The sequence below is a fragment of the Electrophorus electricus genome, chromosome 14, assembly GCF_041902795.1.
Source record: "Electrophorus electricus isolate QZ-2024a chromosome 14, ASM4190279v1, whole genome shotgun sequence".
In the NCBI taxonomy this organism is placed as follows: Eukaryota; Metazoa; Chordata; class Actinopteri; order Gymnotiformes; family Gymnotidae; genus Electrophorus; species Electrophorus electricus.
Window position 1 is genome coordinate 14,495,001 of NC_137510.1, and position 25,231 is coordinate 14,520,231.

The following is a 25,231-nucleotide window of genomic DNA, read 5'->3' on the forward strand; positions in this document are numbered from 1 at the left end:
AAAGATAAATACACATATATTATCTTTCCATAGTATATTTATTTACATTAGATTATGGTATTATTTTCAAAAGCAGTGTAATATCCCCCCCCCCCATTATTAACTTTTTAATATAATGTATAACTCATATACTGTATATAATATGGAACGCTCCATCTCAATTTTTAAAATGTCTGATATATTAGTAAAACATGCAAAACAACTATATATTTTAGAATATATCAAAATAAGATAAATTGAAGCAAAATATGAAGATATACACAAGTCAGGTACTTCCAAAAAAAGAGAACATAACAGTAGATTTTTGGAAAACAAAAAAGAAACACTGGTTGAAGAAGCGACAAAGGGAAAAGATACCTCAAATCTCAGATGGTGAAGAAATGTAAAAATTCAAAGAATGATTTTAATGTACTCCCACAAAATATGCACAAAATAAAATAAATAATCTGATGGCGTTATCCATGTTAATTAGTGTTGGTGAATGTAGAATGATGTAAAATACAGTAGTGCACACTCTGCAAGTTAAGTACAATGAATGTTACATATATCACATGACCTAAATGTATGGTGGAACTGGAGGTTAGAATATAAACTGTAGAATCTGAATGTGAGACTGTCTGGTAGTAAATTTGCATTAAGCTTCCAATCTGAAGGTTGATAAAAGGGGTCCCAGGAGTATTTATATATTTATTTATAGCTAGCCAAAATATGTTGGTGGGTGAACAGATTCCAAAGTGGATAGCATTGCCAGATAAATGCTTAGTCCATGACAACAAGTTCCTGGTATGATATCCAAGGCAAACTTCAGGATAACCCTAGCCTCTACTTTCTCTGTGCAAATGATACAGTAGGAGCAATGGAAGATCTAAAAACAAAAACAAACAAACAAAATAATTCTATGAGGCAACAAAAAGTAAAATAATGGCAATGAAAACATTTTAATAAAAAACTATGAAACAAAATAAATACTCAGTTTTTAGTATTTATGCATGATTATCAATAAAATTTATATTTAATGTAATGTTTAACCAGAACTTACCTGAATATCTTTAAGTGAGGGCAGTTGGCAAACATCAGTTGTACTGCTCAAGCATACATTAACACTGTCCTTCATTGCTCCATAATTGGTTATGGATAACTTCTGTTAAAAATATGAAAAGAGATGGAACAGAAATGATTAACTCTTACACATTTGACTCCAAATAATGCAAAAATAATAAATAAGGGTCTCTGGAAAAATAAAGCTTTCCTAATAGTTTGACAAAAAAGGTAACAGTCACAGGATTATTATTGTTAAACATGTAAATAGTATGAGGTAAAACGTTGAAGAAAGAGAGTAGTCAAATTTGTGGCCTGTAGAAAAATCAGCAAATTGAGAGAGATGTGATTTTTACAATTTTGTTCATTTAACTTACATGTACCAAGTGTTCATCATTTTATTCAGGTTTTTCCAGATCTTATGAGTAGAAGTAGGGTCAGGCATCTGAAATCTTCTTGGTACAATATACAAGCGCCATTTGATTGAAATAACATTAAGCCTTGAGGAGCCTTGTGTTTCACGGAAGCCAATGATGATATTTTACATTTTTGATATAGTAGTTTTAAAAAGGACTCCTGTGATCATGTATGAGGTATATGAATATCAATTTTTGGTAGTGTGAGATAACAGTTGCGCTAAGTGTGCTTTTTTTCCTCCAGTGTTAACATGTAATATTTACTCTTTATACATTCTGCAATATTAGATATTGGCATAACACCTTTACATTCCATGACAGCCAACACTAGTACACAAAGATAAAAATAAAGATCCATATAATTCTTTGTCTATTAAACATTATTTTCATGTTTAAATTGGCATATTTGTGCATATCTGTGCATTAACTTGGAAAAACAGTACAAAAGAGAGACAAATCTGAAATTACATGTAGAATTGTAGGATGTAAGTAGCATTTAATGAAATTATGTTCTGTATAATCATTTAAAAACTCCACCAAATAATCAATGAATGCAATTAGCCATAATAAACAGCTCTATAAAGAGAGGAGTGATACTTGAATAAGGAAAAAAAAAAAACATTACTCCTAAATACAAACAATCTGAATTATTTGAAGTAGAAGCAGTGAATAAATGATGAATAATTGTTCAGGCTAACTATGAAATGTATGCACAGCATGTAAGCACCCAAACTACATAAAATGAGACCTTGTTAATAATTCTCATCAAAAACATACTGGTAGTTTATGGAATGCACTTTTCTATGGCAAAACATGCAAATCAGAATAAATAGGTCTCTTTTTGTATATTATTCCTAAAGTTTTCCTTTGCATCTTATGCAACTATAGTGTGTTGTTGTAGAAATTATTTAAAGGCCCCAGGCTCTTTAGAGCTGTGAGGCTAGGTCACTATTCCCAGTGGAACAAGCATTAAAATCTGCGAGAATAACTGGTGGAGGTGTAGGACGACGATGAGAAGTTCATGCTGAAGCCGGAGCCAGTGGCATCAAAGCTACCTCTTCTTGAGCCTGATCTAGATCCAGTTCTTGACCCAGATCTTGAGCCAGAAGCAGAACCAGCACCGCTGATGTTGTAGGGACTGTAAAGTCCTTTACTAGACTGTGAGCAGGCTTCCAGCAATTTTAGCCCAGTTCCTTCCTCCGTCATGCTTCTGTCCATTGCATCCTTATAGGAGATCTTAAGTTTGGTTTTGGGGCATGTAAGGTATTTAGAATAAGCACTGACATCTCTTAGTTTTTGGGCTGTGCGGGCATCTATAGTGCCTCGCTTGATGGCCTCTTCCAGAGAGACTCTTCCTTCAGCCTCTGGCTCAATAAGACCACCAGTGAGATACTGCACTTCCAGGAATCGCTGACCAGCTTCATAATACAGCCAGCCTTTCTTAAGGGCTTGAGCAGCAGACATCTTTGCTTTGGTTCTAGGATCCTCAAATCCATTGAAGGCTTTCTGTGCTAAATTTATTCTGTCGACCATTGACTTATCTAAAAGACCCCCACTGGCTGCATCAGCAACAGAGAACTTTTCCCCAGTTGATGGGTCTATTATGCCACCTGTGCAGGCTTGTGCTTCCAACAGTCTCTGTCCAGAGATGCTGTCAACTAAGTTTCTGTGCATGGCTTCAGAGACTGAAACCTTCTCTAGGGTGTCTGTATCAAGAATTCCCGCAATAGGACCAGTCTCCTCAGTTGGATCATTCCATACAGATGTGGGGGTTTTGATGGAGGGTATGGGACTCATTGGATAAGAGGAAGTGGATCCAAAGGAGGATGACCGGGAACGAAAGCCACCCATGTTTCCAGATAACATGTCAGCAAATTCTGTAATGGCAAGATTTCCAGAGCGGTACTGGTCAAGAGATGACTGATCAATAAGGCCTCTTGCCAGAGCATCAGCAATGTCATACTGGCGACCTGATCTCCTGTCAATAATTATGGACTTCTCTTCACCATCAGAAGAAGTCATTGTAATTTCTTCCCATTCACATTCCTGCTCTGAAAGTTCAAGGTATGTCTGGTGGTCAATGAGTCCCTTGCGATAAGCTTCATACACAGACATTTCCTTGCCTGTCTCGGGATCAACAATTACAACTCTACGTTTGCGAACAGAGGATTTGGATGATGATGTTTTTTCCCGTTTCTTTTCCTTTAGAAGCAAAAGCACAAGACCAGTTTGTGGGTCTGTAATGCATCTCTCCATTAGCTGCAGATAGGTTAGGTTCTCTTCTGTGTTTGGGTCAAAGAAGCCCTTGGTATCATCGGATGGATCACTGAGAATTTCATTCATCTCCTGATCAAAGAATCCTCGGTTGTAGGCCACTTCCACTGGCAAACGATGGCTTTCCTCAGGATCGATGATACCTCCAGTAGCAATTTGTGCTTCAAGAAGACGAATTCCATGATCTTTTAGGATGAGACCTTTTTTCATAGCCTGGAAGAGGGAGATGGTTTTGCCTGTATAAGGGTCTCTGTAGCCAGTGACAGCCCGTTCAGCAGACATGAGTTTGTCTTTAAATTCTAGACCCACAATTCCCATTCTCACAGCTTCACTGACTGTAAGCTTAAGGTTTTTGATGGGATCAATGATGTATCCTGTGGCTGCTTGAGCTTCCAGCAGTTCAAAGGCAGTTCCTGGCCTGATCATGTTCTTTTTCATGGCTTGGTATATGGAAAGACGGTCTTTAGTTGTTTCCAGAAACACACCAGCAATGCAACTTGTGCCCTCAAGATACTTCTTGAGTCTACTGCTCAACTCTTCAACTGTTATCAGACCCTCACTGAGATCAGATGCTGTTTTTGCATCAATGATTTGTGAACGGACTAACTCTTCCATTGTGATTTCCTTCCTGAGACCCTTAAACATTGGTCTTTTTTCTGCTAAAGCCAGCAGATACAGTCCATTTTGATCAACCTTGCATCTCTTGAGCAGTTGGAAATATGAGAGCTTTTCCTCTGTGACAGGATCAACATATCCCTTAACTTCATCAGAAAGCCTCTCATAGGTCTCTTTACTGATATAGCCACGTTGTGTAGCAACATCTGCTGGGAGATGGAAGTTGAATTCTGGATCTATGATACCTCCAGTGGATATTTGAGCTTCAAGAAGCCTTAAAGCATAGTCCTCTTGTACAAGGTTCTTTTTCATTGCTTGGAAAAGAGAAATTATTTTCCCACTATATGGATCCTTATACCCAGTAACAGCTCTTTCTGCAGACAGAAGTTTGTCATGAATTTCTGGTCCGACTACCCCTTTCCGCACTGCTTCATCAACTGTAAGCATCTCATTTCTAATGGGATCAATGATAAACCCAGTGGCTGCCTGTGCTTCCAAGAGACCAATAGCATCTTCTGGCTTCATTAACCCTCTCTTCATTGCCTGATAAATACTGATTGCAGAACTGGAATCAGGTCTCACACCTGCAACACTGCCTGTACCAAACAAGTACTGTTTAACACTCTGCAACTCCATGATCTCACGAATTGTCTTCTTCTCTTGCTTCAGCAGGTTGTAAGTGTCTAAGTCAATAATATGAGCATTATAGAGTTCTTCAATAGTGACACGGCGTCTGACTATGTCGTATGACTTGATGGTTTGTCCTCTGATTATTTCTCTCTGCTCCATTATTTCAATTATTATAATTATCATTCGCTCTTTTGTTATTTTGCCAGAACGATAATCATCCAGTAGCTTTATCCTCTCCTCTTCAGGTAGCAGTTTAGAGTTCATGACATCCCAGAGGGACATTGAGCCTTGTGCATGACTCTCAATCGGGAGGTCAACCTGAATACTGGCTAGATCACTCTGTGTTTGTTCTTCAGTGTAAAGATAAGTCTTTTCCACCAATGTTGGTGCCTGTGGTTTAGAAATTCGTAAGAGATTTAAGCCTGTCTGAGGGTCTGTCATACACTTATCCTTCAATTGTTTATATGACACATTTTCATCAGTATCTGGGTCAGAGAAGGTTTTGTTTTTATCCGAGATTTCAGCAATGCTCTTGGCCATTTCTTTGCTAAAATATCCCTGCTGGCATGCTGCATCAGTGGGAATCCGATGACTGTTAATGGGATCAATAATTCCTCCAGTGGAAGTCTGTGCCTCCAAGAGAGGCATGCCATGTTCTTTGGGGATGAGATCTTTTTGCATTGCTTGGAATACAGAGATTTTATTGCCTGTGAATGGGTCTTTGTAGCCAGTAACAGCTTTTTCAGCAATGAGAAGTTTTTCGTGAAGCTCAGGTCCCACAACACCTGCTTTGACAGCATCATCAACTGTAAGGAACTGATTCTTTATAGGATCCACAATAAAACCTGTAGCAGCTTGGGCTTCGAGCAGGGCTATTCCTTTGTTCTGTCTCAGGAGATTCTTTTTCATTGCTTGATAAATGCTAATTTTCTCTTTTGTAGGTTCAAGGTATATTCCAGCAATGCTTTCAGAGCCTTGTAGATACTTGTTAACAGCATTGTTTATGCTCACCTCATCTGGAGTCATCTTACCTTGCTGAAGCAAATCAAGAGTAGTTTTATCAATAATTCTGGAGTCAAACAGGGATTTAGCTGGGACGGGAGCCCTGAGCCCTTTGAAACTGGATTGCTCTTGTTTCTTGGCTTCTTTTTCATCTACAATTGTGATTACAATCTTTATAATCTTCTCAATTGTCATTTTCCCAGACCTGTATTGCCTGATCAAATCAAGCCTTTGTTCCTCAGTAAGATAATCTGAGTTGATTATCTCCCAGATAGTAACTTTCCTTCCTTTAAATTGTCCACTCTGAACTTCCACGTTTGCCTGTGTCATGGCTTCTTTGGTCTGTGCCTCAGTGAACTTCTGTTCTTCTTTGTTACTGATCGCTTGTTCAGATAGGGGCAGAAGTTGAAGACCTGTCTTTTTGTCAGTGAGGCACCTCTTCTGAAGCTGCATATATGTGACATATTCTTGGGTGTTAGGATCATAGTAACCTTTGATTTCATCTGTTGGGTTATTCAAGACCTCATTGGTTTCATCAGCAAAGTAACCCCGCTTGCAGGCGATGTCATGTGGAATGTGATGGCTTTTCACAGGGTCTATAATACCTCCTGTTGCCAGTTGTGCATCAAGGAACCTCATTCCCTGGTCTTTGTGAATCAGTTCCTTCTTCATAGCCTCAAACAAAGACACAGTTTGTCCACTGTAAGGATCCCTGTAGCCTGTGACGGCTCTTTCTGCAGACAAAAGTTTTTCATGCAGCTCAGGGCCAATAACACCAGCTTTGACAGCTTCATCAACTGTAAACATCTGGTTTTTAACAGGGTCTATGATGTATCCAGTTGCAGCTTGAGCTTCTAATAGATTCATAGCATGTCCTGGCTTCATCACATTCTTTTTGATTGCCTGGTATAATGACATTATTTCTTTAGTTGAGTTGATGATCACTCCTGCAATGAAGTTTGAGCCCTTCAGAGACTTATACACAGCCTCCATCTCAGACACCTCTTTGATAGTCTTATTTCCTTTGTGTAACTTGTTATAGAGATCCTTGTCAATAACTTTGGATTCAAGTAGCTCTGCTGCAGGAACAGGTCTTCTGAGGCCATCAAATTCAAGCTCATGCTTTTTCTCTTTTTCCTCTGCAACAGAGATTACAATTTTAATGATCTTTTCTACTGTAATCTTGCCAGTTTTGTACTGACGAATTAGATCCTTTTTCTGGTCCTCTGTGAAGTACTCAGAATTAATAATTTCCCAGATAGTAACTGTTTTTCCTTTGAATCTTCCAAATGGCACAGACACAGTTGTCTTATGGAAGATATCTCTGGTTTCTTCCTCAGTGAAAGTTCTGGCATTAAGAGCAGCCTTCTCTGTAACAGGCAGGAGGAGCAATCCAGTTTCAGGATCAGTGATGCACCTCTCCATTAACTGCAAGTATGTGAGGTTTTCTTGGGTGTTTGGATCAAAGAATCCTTTTGTGTCATCTGAAGGATCTTGAAGAATTTTGTTAATTTCTGCATCAAACTGTCCCTGTTTATAAGCAGTTTCAATTGGTACACGGTGGCTATTAATGGGGTCAATGATTCCACCAGTAGCAATCTGAGCCTCAAGCAGTCTGATTGCATGATCTTCCACTATAAGGCCTTTCTTCATGGCCTCAAAGAGTGAAATCTTTTCCTCTGTGTACGGATCCTTATAACCAGTAACAGCTTTTTCAGCAGACAACATTTTGTTATGGAGTTCAGGTCCTATGAGACCCTCCTTCACAGCTTCATTGACAGATAACTTCTTGTTTTTAACAGGGTCAACAATATATCCAGAGGCTGCCTGTGCTTCCAGTAGTACCAAACCAGTTCCAGGAGCAATCTTCTTCTCTTTGATAGCTTGATAAATAGGCATTTTATTATTTGGGTGAACAAGAAGGCCCCCAATGCAGTTCTTACCCTTAAGAATTGTTTTGAGGTTTTCTGTCTGGCTCAGCTCATTCACTCTGATCTTGCCTTTTGTTAGCTTGTCATAATCCTTATTGCCCAATAGGCCTACTTCTAACAGGCGGCTTGCGGGGACCTTCTCCCTAATGCCATCAAAATATAAGGCAGATTCTCCATTTCTACTGTCCACTTCAACACTTTGGCCATTGAGGTCAACAGTCTGAATTTCCATCTCTTGAGTCCGGGAGATTTGGTGTGTTTGAATAACTTCAAGCTGCTGAAGTTTATCACGCAACTTCTGATTTTCTTCAGCAAGCATTTTCTCCTGCTCGAGCTTCTTCCTCTCAAGCTCTTGCATTTCTTTTTGTTTTTTGAGCATTTCCTCTTCAGCTTCTTTTTGTTTCTTAAGAGCAGTGTCCATCGTGGACTGAAGTTTCTTTTTCTCTTCTTCCATGTGCCTTTGTTGCTGCTGTTGTTCCTCCTGTAGAGCTCTGGATTTTTTCACTTCTTCTTCAAACTGGCTTTCCAGTCTTTTCTTCTCATCTTCAATTTGTTTTTCTTTCTTCAACAGCATCTCCTTTTCTGAGATGAACGTCTGCTGCAGGATTGTTTTCTCCTGTTTAATCTGTTCCTGTTGTGCAGCTGCCATCTAGAGAAATTGGAGAAAAAAGTGTTACATAAATATAAATAAACAAGTTGTCTTTCTACATAACGAACTATATTGTTAATAAAATATCAGAGTAAACACTCATTCTATAGTTGAAAGAAGCTATACTCTAAGAAAAAAATGACTTAATCAGGAGTAATTGCCAAAATTATGTACTTCCTAGAATAAGGAAGAAAAATAATTACATTTGATCATTTAAGCAATGTTAGTTTTTAGGGAGGGGGTTAACAATGACATAAGCTGCAAAACTATGCCATGTTTAACACAATACCTCTTGAGATTTTTTCTGTAAGTCTTCAGCCTCTTTTTTCAATTTAGACTTTTCTTTTTCAAGGTCAGCAATTGCTTGGCGTAGCTCATTGGCTTCTTTACTACTGCTTAATCTCTGTACCTCCAATTTTTCAACAACGGTCATTTTCTCTTTTGTGGCAAGCTCAGTCTCATGAAGACGTGCGCTGATCTCATCTGCCTGCTTTTTGAATTTCTTTGCTTCCTCCTCAGCTTTTGAATGGGCATCACTAAGCTGAGACACCCAGAGTTTAAGTTTCTCAGCTTCGGCTGTGATCTCCAACTGTCTTTTGCGTTCAGCTTCTAATGATTTCTGGAATCCCTCTGTCTCTTCTTCAAGTCGCTGCTGCATCAGCTGTTTGTCTTCAAGCAGCTTTTGAGCCTGTTCTTGAGCCAGATCTTTTTGTCTCTGAAGCATTTCTGCTTCAGCTCTCAGTCTGGAGGCTTCCTGAATAGCTTGCATCTTTTCCTTAAGCATTTTTTCAGCAAGTGCCCTTTGCTGGGCAAGGTCAGACTCTGCTATCTGTCTCATACGTGCTGCTTCCTGAGCCTCTATACTGAGTCTAGCAGCTTCTTCTGCTAACTTTTTCATGTTCTCTGCCTCCTCTTCCAGGAACTTCTGAGTATTGTCCTTGTCCTTTCGGATAAGTCGCTGGTTTTCCTCTTCAATTCGGATCTTGAGTTTGATAAGCTCCTCCATTTGAATCTTAACTTTAAATAGTTCATCTTCTACCTGGGCCTTCTGTTTAACAGCATCACTGACTTCATCCTTAAGTCGATGTAGCTCATCATCCAAAAGTGATTTCTGTTTGTCAGTTTCATCTAGCTGCAATTTCACTTTGGTAAGCTCTTGCTCAACTTGAGATTTCTGCTTAAGAGTTTGCTCTGCAAGTGTTTTGTGCTTTGCCATTTCTGCATCAGCTTGCTGTTTCTGTCTCAGTGCAGCAGTCTCTGCTTGAGCACGCTTGGCAGCTTCAAATTCAGCCTCCTTTCTTATTCTCTCAGCATCTTCCTGGGCTTGGGCCTGACGGCTAGCTTCCTCTTCAGCTGCCTGACGCTGACGCTCTGCCTCCTCTGCTTTCTGCCGAAGAAGGGCAGCTTCATTTTCTGCCTTTTCTTTGGCTTTCTCTGCTTCCTCAGCAAGCTTTTTGGCTTTTGCATACTCTTCCTTTAGCTTTTCCTGCACAAGGCTGTCTTCTTTCTGCTGCACAAGGACACTCTGGACTTGATGCTCAGCAGCACTGCATCTCTGAGCTGCCTCTTTTGCTACCAGGATTTGTTTCTCTGCCTCCATATCAGCATCGTCCTTCTGCTTTCTGGCCTCTTCTGCCTTCTTTTTGAGACGCTCCACCTCCTCTTGGGCAGTCTGCCGCTGTCGAGCTGCTTCCTGCTCTGCTGCTGCAATCTTCTTTACCTTTTCCTCAGCTTCTCTCCTCCTGTTCTCTTCCTCCAAGGCAAGCTTACGAAACCTTTCCACCTCCCCTTCAGCCTGCAACTTACTCTTCTGGGTTTCTTCAGCAATATTCTTTAGTTTGTTTAATTCAAGCTCCAAATCAAGCTTGCCAGATGAAGCTTTCTCAAAGTTAAGCTTCAAAATACGAATCTCCTCCTCAACAATTCTTCGCTGTTTGAGAGTTTCATCTACAATTGCTTTCTGTCTTCCTAACTCCATCTCAGAAGATTTCTTGAGCTGATCGATCTTCTCCTCAATATCCTGCTTATGCTGGCTTGCCTGATCTTCAAGAGCCTTCCTCTGGTAGGCTTCATCCTCAGCTTGCCTTCTGAGGCGCTCATTTTCTGCCTCTTTTTCCTTGAGGGCTATCTCTGCCTCGGTTTTTAGACGAGTAGCATCATTGATTGCAGCAAGCTTTTCTTTTAGTATTCTTTCAGCTTCTGCTCTTTGTCTGGCTGCTTCCTCTTCAGCTACCTGCCTCTGCCTTTTTGCCTCCTCAGCAATAGCACGAAGCTTAGCTGCCTCCTCAGCAAGGTCCCTCATTTTAGCTGCTTCAGTTTCCAGGAGCTGTTTACTCTTTTCAGTGGTAGACATGCTCTCCTTCTCTGCTTTGGATTTGAGCTGTAGAAGTATGTCCATTTCACTTCTTACTTTTGTCAGTTCATCTTCAAGCTGCTTACGCTGTTGCACTGCAGCATTAACCTCATTCTTCAAGCGGTAAAGCTCATCATCAAGCAGGGACCTTTGCTGCTCCGCGTGGTCAAAATCAGCCCTTAAACGGATGAGCTCCTGCTCAGCAGAGAGCTTTTGCTGAGCTGTAGCTTCAGCCAGTTTCCGTTGCCTCTCCAGTTCTTGCTCTGCCATCTCCTTCTGCTTCAGGGCAGACTCCTCAGCTTTTGACCGCTTTTTGGCCTCCCTTTCTGCCTCTTCTTTTTGCTTCTCTGCTTCTTCCTGGGCAAGAGTCTTTCGGTGGGCTTCTTCCTCAGCCTGAAGCCTCAGGCGAAGGGCCTCATTTGCTTTCTGCCTCCATTTTTCCAGCTCTTTCTCTGCATCCACCCTTGCCCTGTCTGCCTCCTCCTGTTGTTTTTTGAGGCGATCTGCTTCCTCCTGCAGCTGCATGACAGTTCCATGCTTTTCTTTAAGTGATTCCTCAAGTTTTGATGTCTTCTCAACAAATGACATACGCTTACTCTGGAGCTCAGCTGTTGCACTTTTCTGTGCTGCTTCATGAGCAAGACTGATCTGTCTGTCCTTCTCCACCTCGGCCTGCTTCATACGTCTTTCGGCCTCTTCTGCCTGCAGCTTAAGTTGCTCAAGGTCCTCAAGGGCTTTTTGCTTCTGCTTAGCAGCCTCCCTCTCTGCTTCACACTTAAACTTCAGCTCATCCTCTGCCTTGCGCTTCTTCTGAGTCTCTTCAGTGACCTGCTTGCGTAGTTTCTCTGCCTCCTCTTGAGCTGCTTTTCTGAGTTTTTCAGCCTCTTCAGCTTTCTCCCTAAGCTGCTTCAACTCTGTCTCTGCAGTGGATTTTTGTTTTACTGTTGTGTCCAGCTGGAGCCTGATGACACGGATCTCCTCTTCTATTTTGGCTCGACTCTGAAGGGCCTCTTCCACCTGCTGACTTTTTGATTTGATCTCCTGCTCTGAGATGTTTCGGAGTTCATGCAACTCTTGCTGAATATTCTGCTTTTGCTTCTCAGCATCCACAGCAACAACCTCTCTCTTGCTAACTTCTTCTTGCATCATAAGCTTAAGTTCCTTTGCCTCTTTCTCTGCTTTGGCAATGGCCTTTGCATGAGCTTCAGCTAGCTGCTTCTGTTTCTCTAACTCAGCTTGCATTTCAGCCATTTTTTTCCTTTCCTCCTCTTTAAGTTTCTCAGCAGCTTTCTGTATTAGTGGAAGCAAATGGTAAAGAACATTATGATTAAGATCAAGAATGACAGAATGTTAAGTGTTAATGTTATTTTTAGTTCAAAGAAAGATGCATACGTGACAAATGTTGAGTTAGGTTTTCTGAGAACAGTGCAAAAATATGCAGTCATTTGGGTTATGACAATGTGATATAATTAATGTATGGAGACGAGACATTTTTTTCACAACATCCACAATTAGAATAAAAGGTCATGCGAATGAGGTATGTACTCCATTTAAGATGTAATTTAAGGGCAGTCATTGAAGGGTTGTTAAAAAGGTGAGTAAAGCATGTCTAGTGATAACAATATTGACCACATAATGCACAATGAATAATCCATAGCGGTAAGTTCCTTGAAACATGTAGAAACAATCTTTGTATGGACATTAACACACACTAACACACCCTATAGTGTTTTTCTCTGAATGACAAGAAATTTAAAAAGCAAAGTGCATGTGGTACAAAAAGGCAAAAAAAAAAACAAACCCAAAAAACAAACACATTTGAGGGGAATTATTGCTGGAAATAAAATGAGAGGAAGTGCTGCATACACTTCAAAAATATAAATAGAATTGAAAAGACAATATTGTAATTGAAAGTAAACTGATTATATGTTAATATACGCTTACATAAAAAAAAAGTACTAAAAGAGATGCTCTAAAGCAGAAGGGCCAGCCAGAGTAAAAAGATGAAGGACGGCTTTCAATAAAGAAAATTAAAGGCATCTAATTCTTCTGCTTCAATCATTCAAATAAATAATTTATACATACACAATATTTTTATGGTATCAAAAAGTAGGTGCTCTAACATTACTCGGAATTAAGCAGTGAGAATCAGATAATCCCACCAGAATATTCACATGAAAAGATGTGAAACAGGCTTTAGAGAAGGACAGGGGAATGTGAAGGATGTGAGCAGAGTGAAGTTTTTACCTCTTTAGTGCCCAAACAAGACAAGCAATCATCATGACAAAGCACTGGCAAGCAGTTAAGAGAAGCAAACAAATAAAGGTTAGGGTTAGAAAGAAATGGGGAGAAAGGAATCTGTTATTCAGTGAAAGTGAAGAAATCAGTTCAAGGCATACAGTAGGGCTTAGATACTGAGTGAAAGAGAGCTGAAAATAATAAATAAAAAGTAGCTTCAACAACATGATTGTCAGGGTATAATCTGAGAACATTTCAATATATGAAATATGTCTGCAAATAAAAGAAATATTACAATTAATTGCTGGCACTAATTTGATCTCTCAAATTCATCTAAATGTTTTGTAAGGTTTTCAATTCAATGCCTACCACCAGGTTAAAAAATCTTTAGATCCAGATGTGAGCTGAGCATTTCAACAGAATTCTAAATTCCATACTGACAATCCTATTAGAGGATATCTGCTTGCATGAATCGGGATATGGGTCATTCTGTGACAAATCACTTTGACTCATCACCCATCACAGCTCTGTGAGCCATTTAAACCATTAAAAGCTGCAGAGTAATGTTTAAACCATCTGTTATTTGTAAATAATTGATATGAGATGATTATGACTGTAAAAGATTACTGAGGGTGGAAGGGTGCCTCAAAACAGAATAGATTTTCCACTTGATTTTCTTTGTATGCATTGGCAAAAAAGTAAAATGGTGACATGACTTCCTATGTAGTGGCTCCACACTATATGATGAATAACTTTCTTTCATCAAATGACTGAAAAAACAATTAAGTTTTGTTATGACTGATTTAATGTGCATTTATGCCTCCAGTAATACGCTATTTCAAACCTCCTCAGCACATGACAAAGTGTTTGTCTAGTCATCCATACATTAAATATGTGCATTTGTAAAAATTGCTGGTGAGTAGTTTGTGATAGTGTTAATGTGTTGGTTTTGTTTAGTACAGTTCAGTCCCATGGAAATGCCACGCACCTCCTCATCCTCTAGCCGGGTCTGTGTGTCTTTGATGAACTTGATGTACTGGCTGGTCAATGTCATCAATTCACTATAGCGAGTTCTCAGTGTTACATACTATGGAGGGAAACAAAAAGCATTTTAATGTTTGAAATGTTAGGATATTTTAAAGACATATTTTGATATGCACCAGAGCTCTTACATTTTGAACAACTACACAGGTATATTACACTATGTAAGTACAATGGTAAAATAACAGCAACAGAGAATGTACTTTCACACACCTCCTGAATTATGTTATCAGAGGCAGATTCCACTTTGGTTTTCTTCAGAGGAGATGTCAGGGGTTCTGCCTGGGCATTGTAAGCCACCAGCTGCAGTTCATAATCCTGCAAAAGGTAAAAGTTTGTAAAAGGTATTTAATGGGAAAATGGGTCAAAACTGCATAAACAAGAAAATGTGGAACAAGTGCATGCTTCTATCACTTACCTTAATGGTGTCAATGTAAGCCTTGGCATATTTCTGACATTCATCTACTTTCTCTTTGTTTTTCTCAATCTCCTCCAGAAGTTTCTATGAGTGTTAAGTAAGTACATTGGAATTGTTGTCTTAGCATATTAATAAGATACATAGTTAGTCTTAAGTTCAGGTTTCATTGTGATTATAGCATTAAAGATATATATTTGTGCATATGACTGCATAAGTTCCTTGCAAGTTCCTTGCAAGACATAAAGGACATATAAGACATGAATGTTTTCACATTCCCAAATACCAGTGAAGAGGAATGCACTGGATAGGACTCAAAGTTCAGTCTAATCAGACATTTCTTAAGGACAAGTTCATGTGATTTGTTACCTTTTCCTGAGCAAGCTGTTCTTTCAGTGTCTTGCTGTCAACAATGGGCACAGCCTGGATCTTCTCCTGCCGCTGCTTGGCGTCTGCAATCCAGTGGATAAGCCAGTCATAGCTCTCACGGTAATAGCCCAGATGTCTGCCCAGTTGCTCCAGCTCGCGCTGGCGCAGGTCGATCTGGGCAAAGACAGCGTGCCAGCGCTCCTGCAGGCTGCCCAGGTGCTGCTTGTAGTGGTCCAGTTCAGCATCTCTCTCTCTGTGCACCTGGGCCATGCGCTCGCTCACTATAATTGCCTTGGCTAGCTGTCCCTCGAGGGCATCAAATGCAGGCTGCTGGCCCTCTGCCTCTCCACGCATTTTCTACAGACAGTGAAGGACAAACGGGAATAAAAATGCACGTGTGTATTGATGCACGCGCTCAAACATTTGACGATGTCAGGACTTTGTTTTAGAATACCTTGAGTTCAGCATGGTAGGTATCCACTTCCTTGGTATCTGTGGGCACCTTATAGACCTCACGGAGGCGATCTTCATACTTCTTGAGAATGTCCTCAGTCCCTAGTGTATTCCGGATCACCACCTCTATTGTCTTAAGCCTGTAACAGGAGCAATGCTCTTAAATTATTTGTTTAATTATTGGTTTACTTCCAGCAGGCAGTGATGGTCAAAGACAATCATACTAGAGAGACAGGTTTGAAAACAGACTGATCCTTACTTTTCTAGATATACTGAAGACAAGCTGTAGGTATGGTCCATCTTCTGTAGGGTGATGTCCAGCTCAGACCGGAGGACTGGAGTGCTCGACTGCTCAGGAGATGCTAGTACTTCTTCTGCCTTCTGAGCCACATTATCTAGGTTCTTCTTAATGCCCTCCAGCTCAACATGTACTCTCTGCAGAAGTGACATAGAAGTGGAATTATTATTATTATTATTATTATTAAGTTGGCTATTTATACTGAGATAAAAGAATGAGTTAAAGAATTCACATCATTGATGCTCTACATAAACAAATACCATGAATGATAAGTGACTGAAAGGAGAATTCAGTACTGGGTCTTACTTTCTGGTCTGTGGTCTTTTGGAGGCAGTCCTTGAGTGGGTCTTTTTCGACAGGCTGGCGTATGTGGGCCACAGTGCGAGACTCGCAGTCTTCAATCTGTAAGCGCAGGTCTTTAATCTGGGAGATGTAGGTCTTACACACGGACTCATCCTGATCACCTGTGTAAAACACATCACATCTCTGAGCCACATTTTGTGTAAAGGGGAGCAGAGGTTCTCAGATTCAGTTTTAGTGACAAACTGCCTGCGCATATTTAAGTTTGTCTCACTCCCATAACACCTGAACCATTTCACTGAATCCTCATGAACTGCATCATGAAGGAAATCTTGAAACTGTGTTAGCAGTGGATCCTCAAGACTAGAGTTGAGAACCCTTGACTAGAACATATCCAAGTAGAAGAGATGCAGAATTATGTGTATAGCATCAAACATGCATGCATCTCACTCTTTTCACAGTAGTCCACAAGCATTCAACCACAGCATACTTTAGAAGGTTGCATTTATTCCACTGTAGCAATGAGCTTTTCACTGACAAATAAAACGTAATAGTTACAAATCATTCAGGATGTGCTACTTGCTGTTGTGCTGAGAGACATACACAATCAGCCAGACTGACCATAAAAGATACGAGAAACACTCACAAACATGAGTGTAGACTGTATACATAGGAGACAAAAAGCATGCTCTCACTCCTTTGAGATCAACAGTTAGCTAAGCACAGTGAGAAACAGCAAGCGAACGAAATGAACTAACGGGAACCATGAGCTCATTTTTGTATTTTTGGAGCTGATAACAAAATCACTGTCTGCAAAAGCAGCGTCCAGTTGCATGAGACTCACCCCTTGATTTGATAACTGGTCCTGTAAAGTGAATTCCACAGTTACCACATAATACATGCTAATGTCACCCTGACTATCACAGGATTTTTTTCATTATCTTCAGCTAATTGCACTTTGTCAAAAGGGTCTCTATACAGGGTTGGGTGAGCTCACTTTTCTCCATAGTCCGGAGCAGTTTCTCATAGTGTTGTGTTGTCATCTTGTAGTCTTTCTCCATCTGCATGCGGTCCTCTGGACTGAACTGCTGGGAGTTTGCAGTGTCTCGTAGGAAGTCCTGGTAGTGAAGCTCCAGGTTCCGTAAAATCTGCCTGTACTCATCCACTTTCATCGTCCTCAGCTACAAAATAGGCACACCAAAAGCAAGTAAGTTAGGTTTGTAAGTTAGGTTTGTTATTTTGTGGACATATACACAGTTTTGCACAATATGTTTAGTCCACCTTTGTAGGAAATTAAAATACTTGAACTAAAAAAAAAATTGTTCATTTTTTTTTTTTTAGCCACAAAAGCAAAAAGCTGAGGTAAGCTTTTTCTTGACTGTGAAATCAGTCAAATTCATTTAAAAGACATTAAAAATGGAAGGTTTTGTTCCTTTATGCACACTCTGAACAGGAGAACGAACCATGGTGATGTTCCATGTGCGGATGAACTGGATGTCCTTCATCAGGTACTGCCAGGACAGCAGGCCCTTCATGTCAGCATGCAGTTTCTGCCACAGAGTCGACATCTGCTGGAGTCCAGTATCCAGACTGCCAGGGAAAAAAACAACCATACAAAGGTCATTAATCTTGAAATGCAGTGATATTAACAGAGTATAAGAAATGATGTACACTGAAGGAAGCTCAAAAGCATAGAGAATCCCTGCCTCACTGCCTAAAGCAGTAATGTGAAGAACATATTTTCCTCTGAGAGTAATCATGACTGATTTGGGTTTGCAGCAGTAAACACTCACTTTGACACACTCTCTAAAGCCTCTTTGTTGACTGGAGGTACGAGGAAGCACACTGATGGGACAGTGGCCTCACTGCCTGAACGGTTCAACACCTTCCACTTATGGGGCTGTGAGTTGTTCAGAAGTGCGCATTCATCTCCCTTGTGCACAGTGATCTGTTCACAAAGGAGAAAACAACATAAGCAAATTGTGCAAAGTGACAGGTGATGTGTGTACATAGGCGAGTGTGGCTTTGCTCACCTCCATCTGTTTGAAGTCACACACGGCCTGGACCGGCAGTTTGCCTTTGATGGCCGTGGTGGGGTTACGAGGCTTCAGCTGCACGACGCTCTTGGCTCTCCTGTTGAGGCCAGCCACGTGAGTCTTAAACTCATTCAGATGCTCCTTCTCCTCCTAGGAGGTATAATTCAGTGTAAGCATTGCCCTGCCTGTCTAGACATTCGTTTGAGGTGCAGTGAACTGAGCGGAAGTGGAAAGCGTCATGTGGGCACCTACCAAAGTGTCCTGCAGAAGGTCTTCCAGGCGAGTGGCTGTGGTAGACCGCTCACATGTATACTTCTTTTTCATTGTGTCTTGCATCTTCTTCATCTTCTCCTCTGCCTCTTTTACATCAGCAAAGAACTGCAGAGAGTTTTGAAAGAAAGTAAATCCCAAGAGGAGCATAGTTGTATGCTTATTGTCACGATTAGAGCCTCCTAGCTTCCATGTTCCATGTTTTCTGTTTTGTGTATTTTAGTTCCATGCTGTAGTTTCATTTTCTCCGACCCTCATTTGATTTTCCAAACCTGTCACTCATTTCTAGCCTTATTAAGTTGTATTGTATGTATTTAAACCTTGTCTGATTCCCTGTGCTGTTTGCTGTTTATTGTGTTTGAATGTATTGGATGTGTGTAAGCCCGTCTTTGTTTCAAAGCCTCTGTTTACGTTAGCCTGTTTGATTCTACACGTTTTGTTTTTCCTTACCTCCGTATGTTACTTCTTAGTTTCTGTTATAGCTGCTTTACGTTTGCCTTCGTGTGCTTTTGGTTTGTGTTTCCTAGCCTTCGATTATCCTAGCCCTTGTTTTTGTTATGTATTCTAAAACTCTCTGTATTGGCTCTATGACCCTGGACTACTCTGATTATGACTCTGGATTTGACTTTTTAGTAAATCTTGCTCTTCTGCACACATGTGTCTGCCTCCTTACTGCTTTACGTTACACTTATTATACAGGTCAAAATGGTCATAAATTAGGATAATAATAATAATAATAATAATAATAATAATAATATAATAAAGGTATTTTAAGCACACTTTACAAAGTGCTTAACAGAAAATAAACATGACACAGTAGTATAATAAAGCTTTGTGCATCCTGTGTACTGTCACTTCCACCTCCCCACAAGTCACGTGGTACGTGCAGGGGGTTTCATCTTGTTTGTAACCACGCCCTTTGTAAGTGCACGCACCTGTACAGGGTTTAATGTCTTGTGTCTTTTGTCTATTTAAATCTCTGATAGTGTGTGTACTGTGTTGGTCATTGTGAGTCTGCAGTTCTATGTAAATACTTGTGTGTAGTCCGTGTTAAAACATTATTGTAGTCTGTGTTTAGTTTAGTTTAATGTATACGCAATGTCCGATGTTAATGTTGTGTGTGAGTGCCACCGTTATTCGTGTGTGATGTCAATAAATGTCTCACTATATCGAGGGAGTCTGTGTGTCCTGCTCCACACCCTTCGGCACTCGGGCCAGCAGATTCGTTACATGTACTACTTCACTTCAGGAAGGACTTTGCCAAAAATAAATAAGAAAATGTTACAAAACTGACCTGATAGTATGCAGTATTCTCTTTGAGATGAGCCTCAATACAACAACAAAGCTGAAGGATCCAACTCCACTGAGTCTGCAGGGCTGCAGTGAAAGCCTGGGACAAAAGCAGAGAATGAGCAAAAATGTGGTGAACAAAACATACAAGATGTAACCCAGTATTGCAGAATGGACCAGATTGTCTTTCACCTCAACAGTCTTTTTGCCTGGGTGACCCTCCTTTATCAGTCTGTCCCCAGCGGTCTGGATATCGCTAATCTTCTTCTCCTTGAGCTCCAGCTCCCTCATCAGGCCCTGTGTCACAACCACCAAATTATGAGACAAAGCAAAAGGCAGTATAATCCAAACATTCTACAAATAAAGCTCTTCTTATCATTCAGTTAAAGCAAGTGTATTCTAATGAAAAAGATATTGAGCAGGCGGTTTATAAGGAATTTAATGTGACTTACAGAGTAGTTCTCTTTCTTTGCAGTCATGTTGGTGTTGCGGTCGCTCCAGTCATAGTTGACCTCCTCCTCCTCCTTGTCATTGAGCCACATCAACTCTTTAGTGGCAGCACTGACAAAAGCGTGGAGCTGGTCGAGGTTCCTCAGGCGAGACTTAGATAAGTTCTGTATTGGAGTAACAGCCAGGCATGTCACATCATTTATGCTCTACGTAAACAAACACTGAATGATAAGTGACTGAAAGAGTGATGCTCACCATGAGCCTGGCATACTGAAGATCCAGTTTAGCCAGGTACTCTCTGTATGTACTCTTGCTGACAGGGGAGAGTTGATTCTAAAACACATCAGAAATATAAATGTTACATTTGCCAATACAGCTTACAAAGCAATGCAATACTAATAAATCTATTCATTGTAAATGACCTTATGATACTCTCCCCACAAAGTATTGGGGTCTGAGTAATTAGAATTCAGTGCTAATTTACCTCATCAGCTCGGGCCCGCTCAATCTTGGCCTTAAAGTCCTCAACTGTTTGGTGAAGGCCTCTGTGGCTGCCCAACTGGGACTCCACAGTAGGCAGGTCGGAGCCCCACTCTGCTGTCTCAAGCCTACGCTGGTTCTCCTCCACCCAAGCCAACAGGTCCTGGATGTAGCGCAGGGTAACGTCATCCAGCTCTGGACGCATGCGTTGGCTTGACACCTGCGTCTGAACCAGAGAGGCCTGGGCAGGCATGACACCTGACTTCAATCGCAGGTTGTAGTCACTGCGTAGGTTCACCAGACGCTCATGAAGTCGGTAAACTCTAGGAGAATAATTTTCAAAGTTATTCGATACCTTCCTCTTCATTTCCAATCTGGGATCAGCCCTACCATGTAAGGACCTCATGAAATGACAAATCAGAAACTTTTTTCACACCTGCGGTACATCTGCTCAGCCTGAAGGTGGCGCCCGTCTTTAAGAATTTGCACATCATTGAAGAGGAGACGGATCATGCCGTCAGCTTTGTCCAAGTCCCTCTCCAGCTCGGCTGAATGCTGGGCCGACTTTCCTGCATTCAGGAGTCGGATGTCCTACAGCAGCGACAGACCAATTATAGCATCATTAGCCTACATCACTCTTACAGATGGCAGGGAGAATATGGAGAATAGGTCTGATGTAAACCCTTCATAGACTGCCTTAGCTTTAAATTCAGCATGAATAGGAATGTGCAAAGAGGGAGAGTCAGAAATTCAGGGGATCTAATTAGGGCACTGTTGCTCAGTGCCTGCTCTGGCGTTACTCTCTGCCATGGAGGTCTGAAGGTATAGCCCCCAGAGCAGTCTGTGTGCTGCTGGGCTGCTGGGCTTACTCACCGACTGCAGGACGGTCTCCAGCTGGTTCAGCTGCTCCTCACACACACCAGACTCCATCTGCACTTTACTAACGATTCGCTGGAGCCTCTCTAGCCTGCATCACAATACAGCATGAACCAATTACTAAACAAGTCTTTCATTTGTTTGTGGGTGAAACCAGAGTTAAAGTATAAGTGTTAAACTATTTTAGGATAAAGACACTACAAAAAGTCATGAAACACAAAAATTCTGATGCATTATGAAGATAAAATAGAACAAAATAAAAATTAAGAACAGAAGAATAATCAATCAATGTTGATGGAAGGTTTTGTAAACATCACACTCACAGCCTCCCTGGATGAAGCAAGTATTCCAACCCATATGGGTCTGCCACAAATGCCATGACTGACTATCCAAAGTTTCTCAGGTCTTCATCCAAAACACCAAACAAAAAACATGCTCATCCTACACAGTCTCACTTGTCATGGGACTCAGAGCTGCTGTACAGAGCTACATAGCTGCTGTTCGGAGCCAAGTATCTGAGCTGCTTGGTCAGCCATTCCATAGCAAAGTCCAATGAAAGGAACTTCCCTGAGAGCTGCACTACTTCCTAATACACAAGCAAAACCCCTGCCTTGTGACTGGGATGAGCCTTATATAACAAGCCTTAGCCTCCTCACAAAAGATACTGACCTCTGTCTCCAATTATATCTCCTCACGACAGTCATATCATGCATTTTCAAGAACATATGGTTACATAAAAAATGATCTGCTGTACATTCTCTATATTTCCAGTTTTAAGAGTAGATATAAGGAAAACAGCAAATATACCGGGGAAACAAATTCCAAATAAAATGTAGCAAAGCATTTAGAACCTTAGACGAAGGCACTATTATAATAAGCAAGCAGAAACTAGATACAGGGAATGGATACAAAAGCTTGTCTTCAGGTCACCTACTCCAATAGTACTGAGGTAATGGCTTTAGACATGAATAGTTTCTTGACTGTCTCATACAAGGAGGAAGACTGTCTGGCATGGTCATCTGATTCCTAACTGTTTTGTTTACTAAATGTCATGTCACTATTAAGACAAGTCACAATTAACTGTGTGAAGAGGCTGGTTTAAAGAACGCAGACATCCTAAAATGACATCTACACACCTGGCTGGGGTGAGTCATCAGGCAAACTGTCTTCACAAAGTTTATATTATCGCTCACCTCTCAAACTCAGTTCTAAGCAGCCTTTCTCTCTCTAGGATGGCCACATGAAGTCGTCCCCATTCTTTCTCCACATCGATAGGGTGGTAACCAGGAGGGACTTTGATTTGACCCGCTTGAACTGCACTCTGACAAAATATTCGGACAAAACAGGTAGCAAATCACTAAAAGTATGAGTCCACATTAAAACTAGAAGTTATGCTAGCTAAACAATATGTGTTTGGAAATTTGACACCCACCTCAAAAGACTGGTAAATATGTTTGGAACGGTCCTTGTCTGACTCTTTGGCTGGCAGTTCAGTCTCTTTGAACCTCAAAAACTGACGCCAAAGGATCTGTAATTCAAAAGCTGTTTTGTTTAACATGCTTAAATGTACAAACCCCCCCCCCCCCAAAAAAAAAAACCCAGACACAAATATGTAAATGCAGTAACTGTGCCAAAGACACAGACAGAGCTTCCTGACTTCTTGCTGGTGTGAATGGCCTTATGCTGCTAATTCATATTCTTATTTCACATTTTCAGTGGTGCTGTAAATGAGATAAACACAGCTTGTACTGAACAACAAAAAGAAATGGCTAAAAGAGTATTTGAATGGCACAAAAGTTAAACATGAGAAAAATTTAATATTTACTGTCACTCACAAGTGGAGCAAAGAATCAATTATTTTGTGCTATAAATATATTCGTTTTGTGCCAGTCTATGACTTAAATCATTTTAAGATGGTAGGTGCTTTAAATGAAATGTAACACAATTACAGGCAGGTTTTTGAGATCAGTCTTTTGGAAACCCAACTCTGTGTAACTAGTCGATTACTCAACCTGTAGGGAGTGGTACAGACTCTTTCTCAGATTAGCACAGATAAAAATCTGCCTCGAGGTCTTGATTGTACTACAGAGCTGACACACCCTTATGTGGGTGGACCATTCAACCGCCTACAATGAAATAACCTCACTCCTGAAGCAGACACACATGCAATGTTTACTGTGCTGCTAAATAGCGTGACTTATTCACTTAAAGCAATGTCTGCCTTCTCATACTGATGTCCCCTCAGATGGGAAGATACAACAGTCAGTGTTTTCATGATTGCACTGATAACAGTGTTGCCAGTTGTAATACACAAAAGGAAGACCACACTTTGCACATCTCTATAAATATACAGACAGCAGCTGCACTGGCTGCACTGATCCTCACCTCAATCTCCTCGTAGCTGGCGGGGAACTTCCTCTCCTCAAAGATGACGATATGGTGTCTGATCCACTGCAGTAGAATGGTGACTAGCTCGTAGTACTCCTGCCAACGCAGCTCCAGCTCCTACGTGCACGCACACATACACCACTTCAGTAGCAGACAGGAAAACCATTCTTTCCTACTGCTAATTCACCAACTCACACACCGTGCTCACTGAATTAGGTTCCAACAATTCTGGCCCTGTTTTCCTATATGCAGAAGGGAAAGAGGGAATGGGGATTTGAGGGACTCTGACTAGAACTTATCAGATGGCATGCTGAATGCTCATAAGATATTTGTAGGATATGACACTCCATTTGACAGGAGCTTGATGTGGCCAACTACAGCATAGTATGGAGGTAAAAACCTAAGCAGCTGTTATACTGTGAATTGCAAAACATCTATTAACCTTGAAACAATACACAACCACCCTGCATAAATTTATAAACCACAAAGCAAAACATTATTATTATTCAGCAAACTGATCATGAATAAGTTAAAAGAGCAAAATGTCGAACAGTAAGACTAACTGAAATTGGGTTAGCAGAACTTAAGAATGTTATGGCACAAAGTTCTATCATTATATATATATATATATATATATATATATATATATATATATATATATATATATATATATATATATATATATATATATATATAAATAAAACAGAACCCTGACAGGGAATCAAAACAAACTCCAAAACTCAAAACAAATACTGCGGCATCTAAAGGGATCACGGTGTCTAAATTGCTCCATCTGTGAGATTTCAGTACAGGCCATGGACACTGTTTAAGATAGCATATGTATGAAGCGGTGAGCAGAGAGGGCACTGGACATCCACAACACGTTTTTATTGTTTGTTTGCAACTGAAAACTCACGTTGACTCGGACACCATCCGGAACGTCAGGTGCACGCGGCATGGCGTCATAAAGAGAAGACACATATGTAATGATAGACTTCTCATCAGGGTGAGGCACGTCCACATCTGAAAGCATATCAACCATTCAAATGAAATTTTTCTGCATATGAACACTGAGGATCTGAGGATGTTTACATAAACAAATCATCATTAAAATTGCTGGCTGTCAGGTCTTCATTCTCATTACTAACAAAAAAGACCTACTATTCTGAACAATAACTAACAGACATTCTGCTGGCAGAAAATTGAACGCGCACCCTCAGGGTCAAGCAGGCGTGTGACACCCAGCTCTCTCTCAGCCACGGTGAAGGCCTGCTCCAGGTTCTCCAGGTTGGTCTGGCGATACACCTTTGACATGTCGATGAATCTGGGCCTGGGGAGAAAAACCAGCATGAGCATGCCATCAGTAGCACTGTGTGGGACCAGGGTAGTTGAGCTAAAGGACGGCCAACTGCCCATCAC

General features: G+C 40.7%; 1 protein-coding gene across 26 annotated transcripts in view; it reads right to left on the minus strand.

Annotated features, from left to right (window-relative positions):
- Nucleotides 1-816: 816 nt before the first annotated feature.
- plecb (plectin b) overlaps nucleotides 817-25,231 on the minus strand; it is a 103,724-nt gene continuing 79,309 nt past the window's right edge. For 18 of the 26 annotated variants that reach the window (XM_081696504.1, XM_081696503.1, XM_035531217.2 and 15 more), the window contains 27 exons: nucleotides 25,027-25,142; nucleotides 24,729-24,835; nucleotides 23,810-23,929; nucleotides 22,857-22,952; nucleotides 22,618-22,745; nucleotides 21,422-21,515; nucleotides 20,985-21,139; nucleotides 20,553-20,871; nucleotides 20,324-20,401; nucleotides 20,071-20,232; nucleotides 19,811-19,915; nucleotides 19,623-19,718; nucleotides 18,311-18,436; nucleotides 18,056-18,208; nucleotides 17,816-17,970; nucleotides 17,486-17,612; nucleotides 17,020-17,203; nucleotides 16,867-16,887; nucleotides 16,029-16,186; nucleotides 15,684-15,859; nucleotides 15,426-15,564; nucleotides 14,972-15,328; nucleotides 14,606-14,689; nucleotides 14,401-14,505; nucleotides 14,135-14,233; nucleotides 8,845-12,198; nucleotides 1,919-8,555 (listed from right to left, as the gene is read on the minus strand). In XM_081696504.1, the coding sequence (XP_081552630.1) occupies nucleotides 2,424-8,555; nucleotides 8,845-12,198; nucleotides 14,135-14,233; nucleotides 14,401-14,505; nucleotides 14,606-14,689; nucleotides 14,972-15,328; nucleotides 15,426-15,564; nucleotides 15,684-15,859; nucleotides 16,029-16,186; nucleotides 16,867-16,887; nucleotides 17,020-17,203; nucleotides 17,486-17,612; nucleotides 17,816-17,970; nucleotides 18,056-18,208; nucleotides 18,311-18,436; nucleotides 19,623-19,718; nucleotides 19,811-19,915; nucleotides 20,071-20,232; nucleotides 20,324-20,401; nucleotides 20,553-20,871; nucleotides 20,985-21,139; nucleotides 21,422-21,515; nucleotides 22,618-22,745; nucleotides 22,857-22,952; nucleotides 23,810-23,929; nucleotides 24,729-24,835; nucleotides 25,027-25,142 (12,946 nt within the window). In that variant the 3' untranslated portion in view covers nucleotides 1,919-2,423. Of the gene's footprint in view, nucleotides 866-1,039; nucleotides 1,142-1,918; nucleotides 8,556-8,844; nucleotides 12,199-14,134; nucleotides 14,234-14,400; nucleotides 14,506-14,605; nucleotides 14,690-14,971; nucleotides 15,329-15,425; nucleotides 15,565-15,683; nucleotides 15,860-16,028; nucleotides 16,187-16,866; nucleotides 16,888-17,019; nucleotides 17,204-17,485; nucleotides 17,613-17,815; nucleotides 17,971-18,055; nucleotides 18,209-18,310; nucleotides 18,437-19,622; nucleotides 19,719-19,810; nucleotides 19,916-20,070; nucleotides 20,233-20,323; nucleotides 20,402-20,552; nucleotides 20,872-20,984; nucleotides 21,140-21,421; nucleotides 21,516-22,617; nucleotides 22,746-22,856; nucleotides 22,953-23,809; nucleotides 23,930-24,728; nucleotides 24,836-25,026; nucleotides 25,143-25,231 lie in introns of those variants that run through there. The other 8 variants (XM_035531221.2, XM_035531211.2, XM_035531215.2 and 5 more) reach the window with 4 other exon arrangements.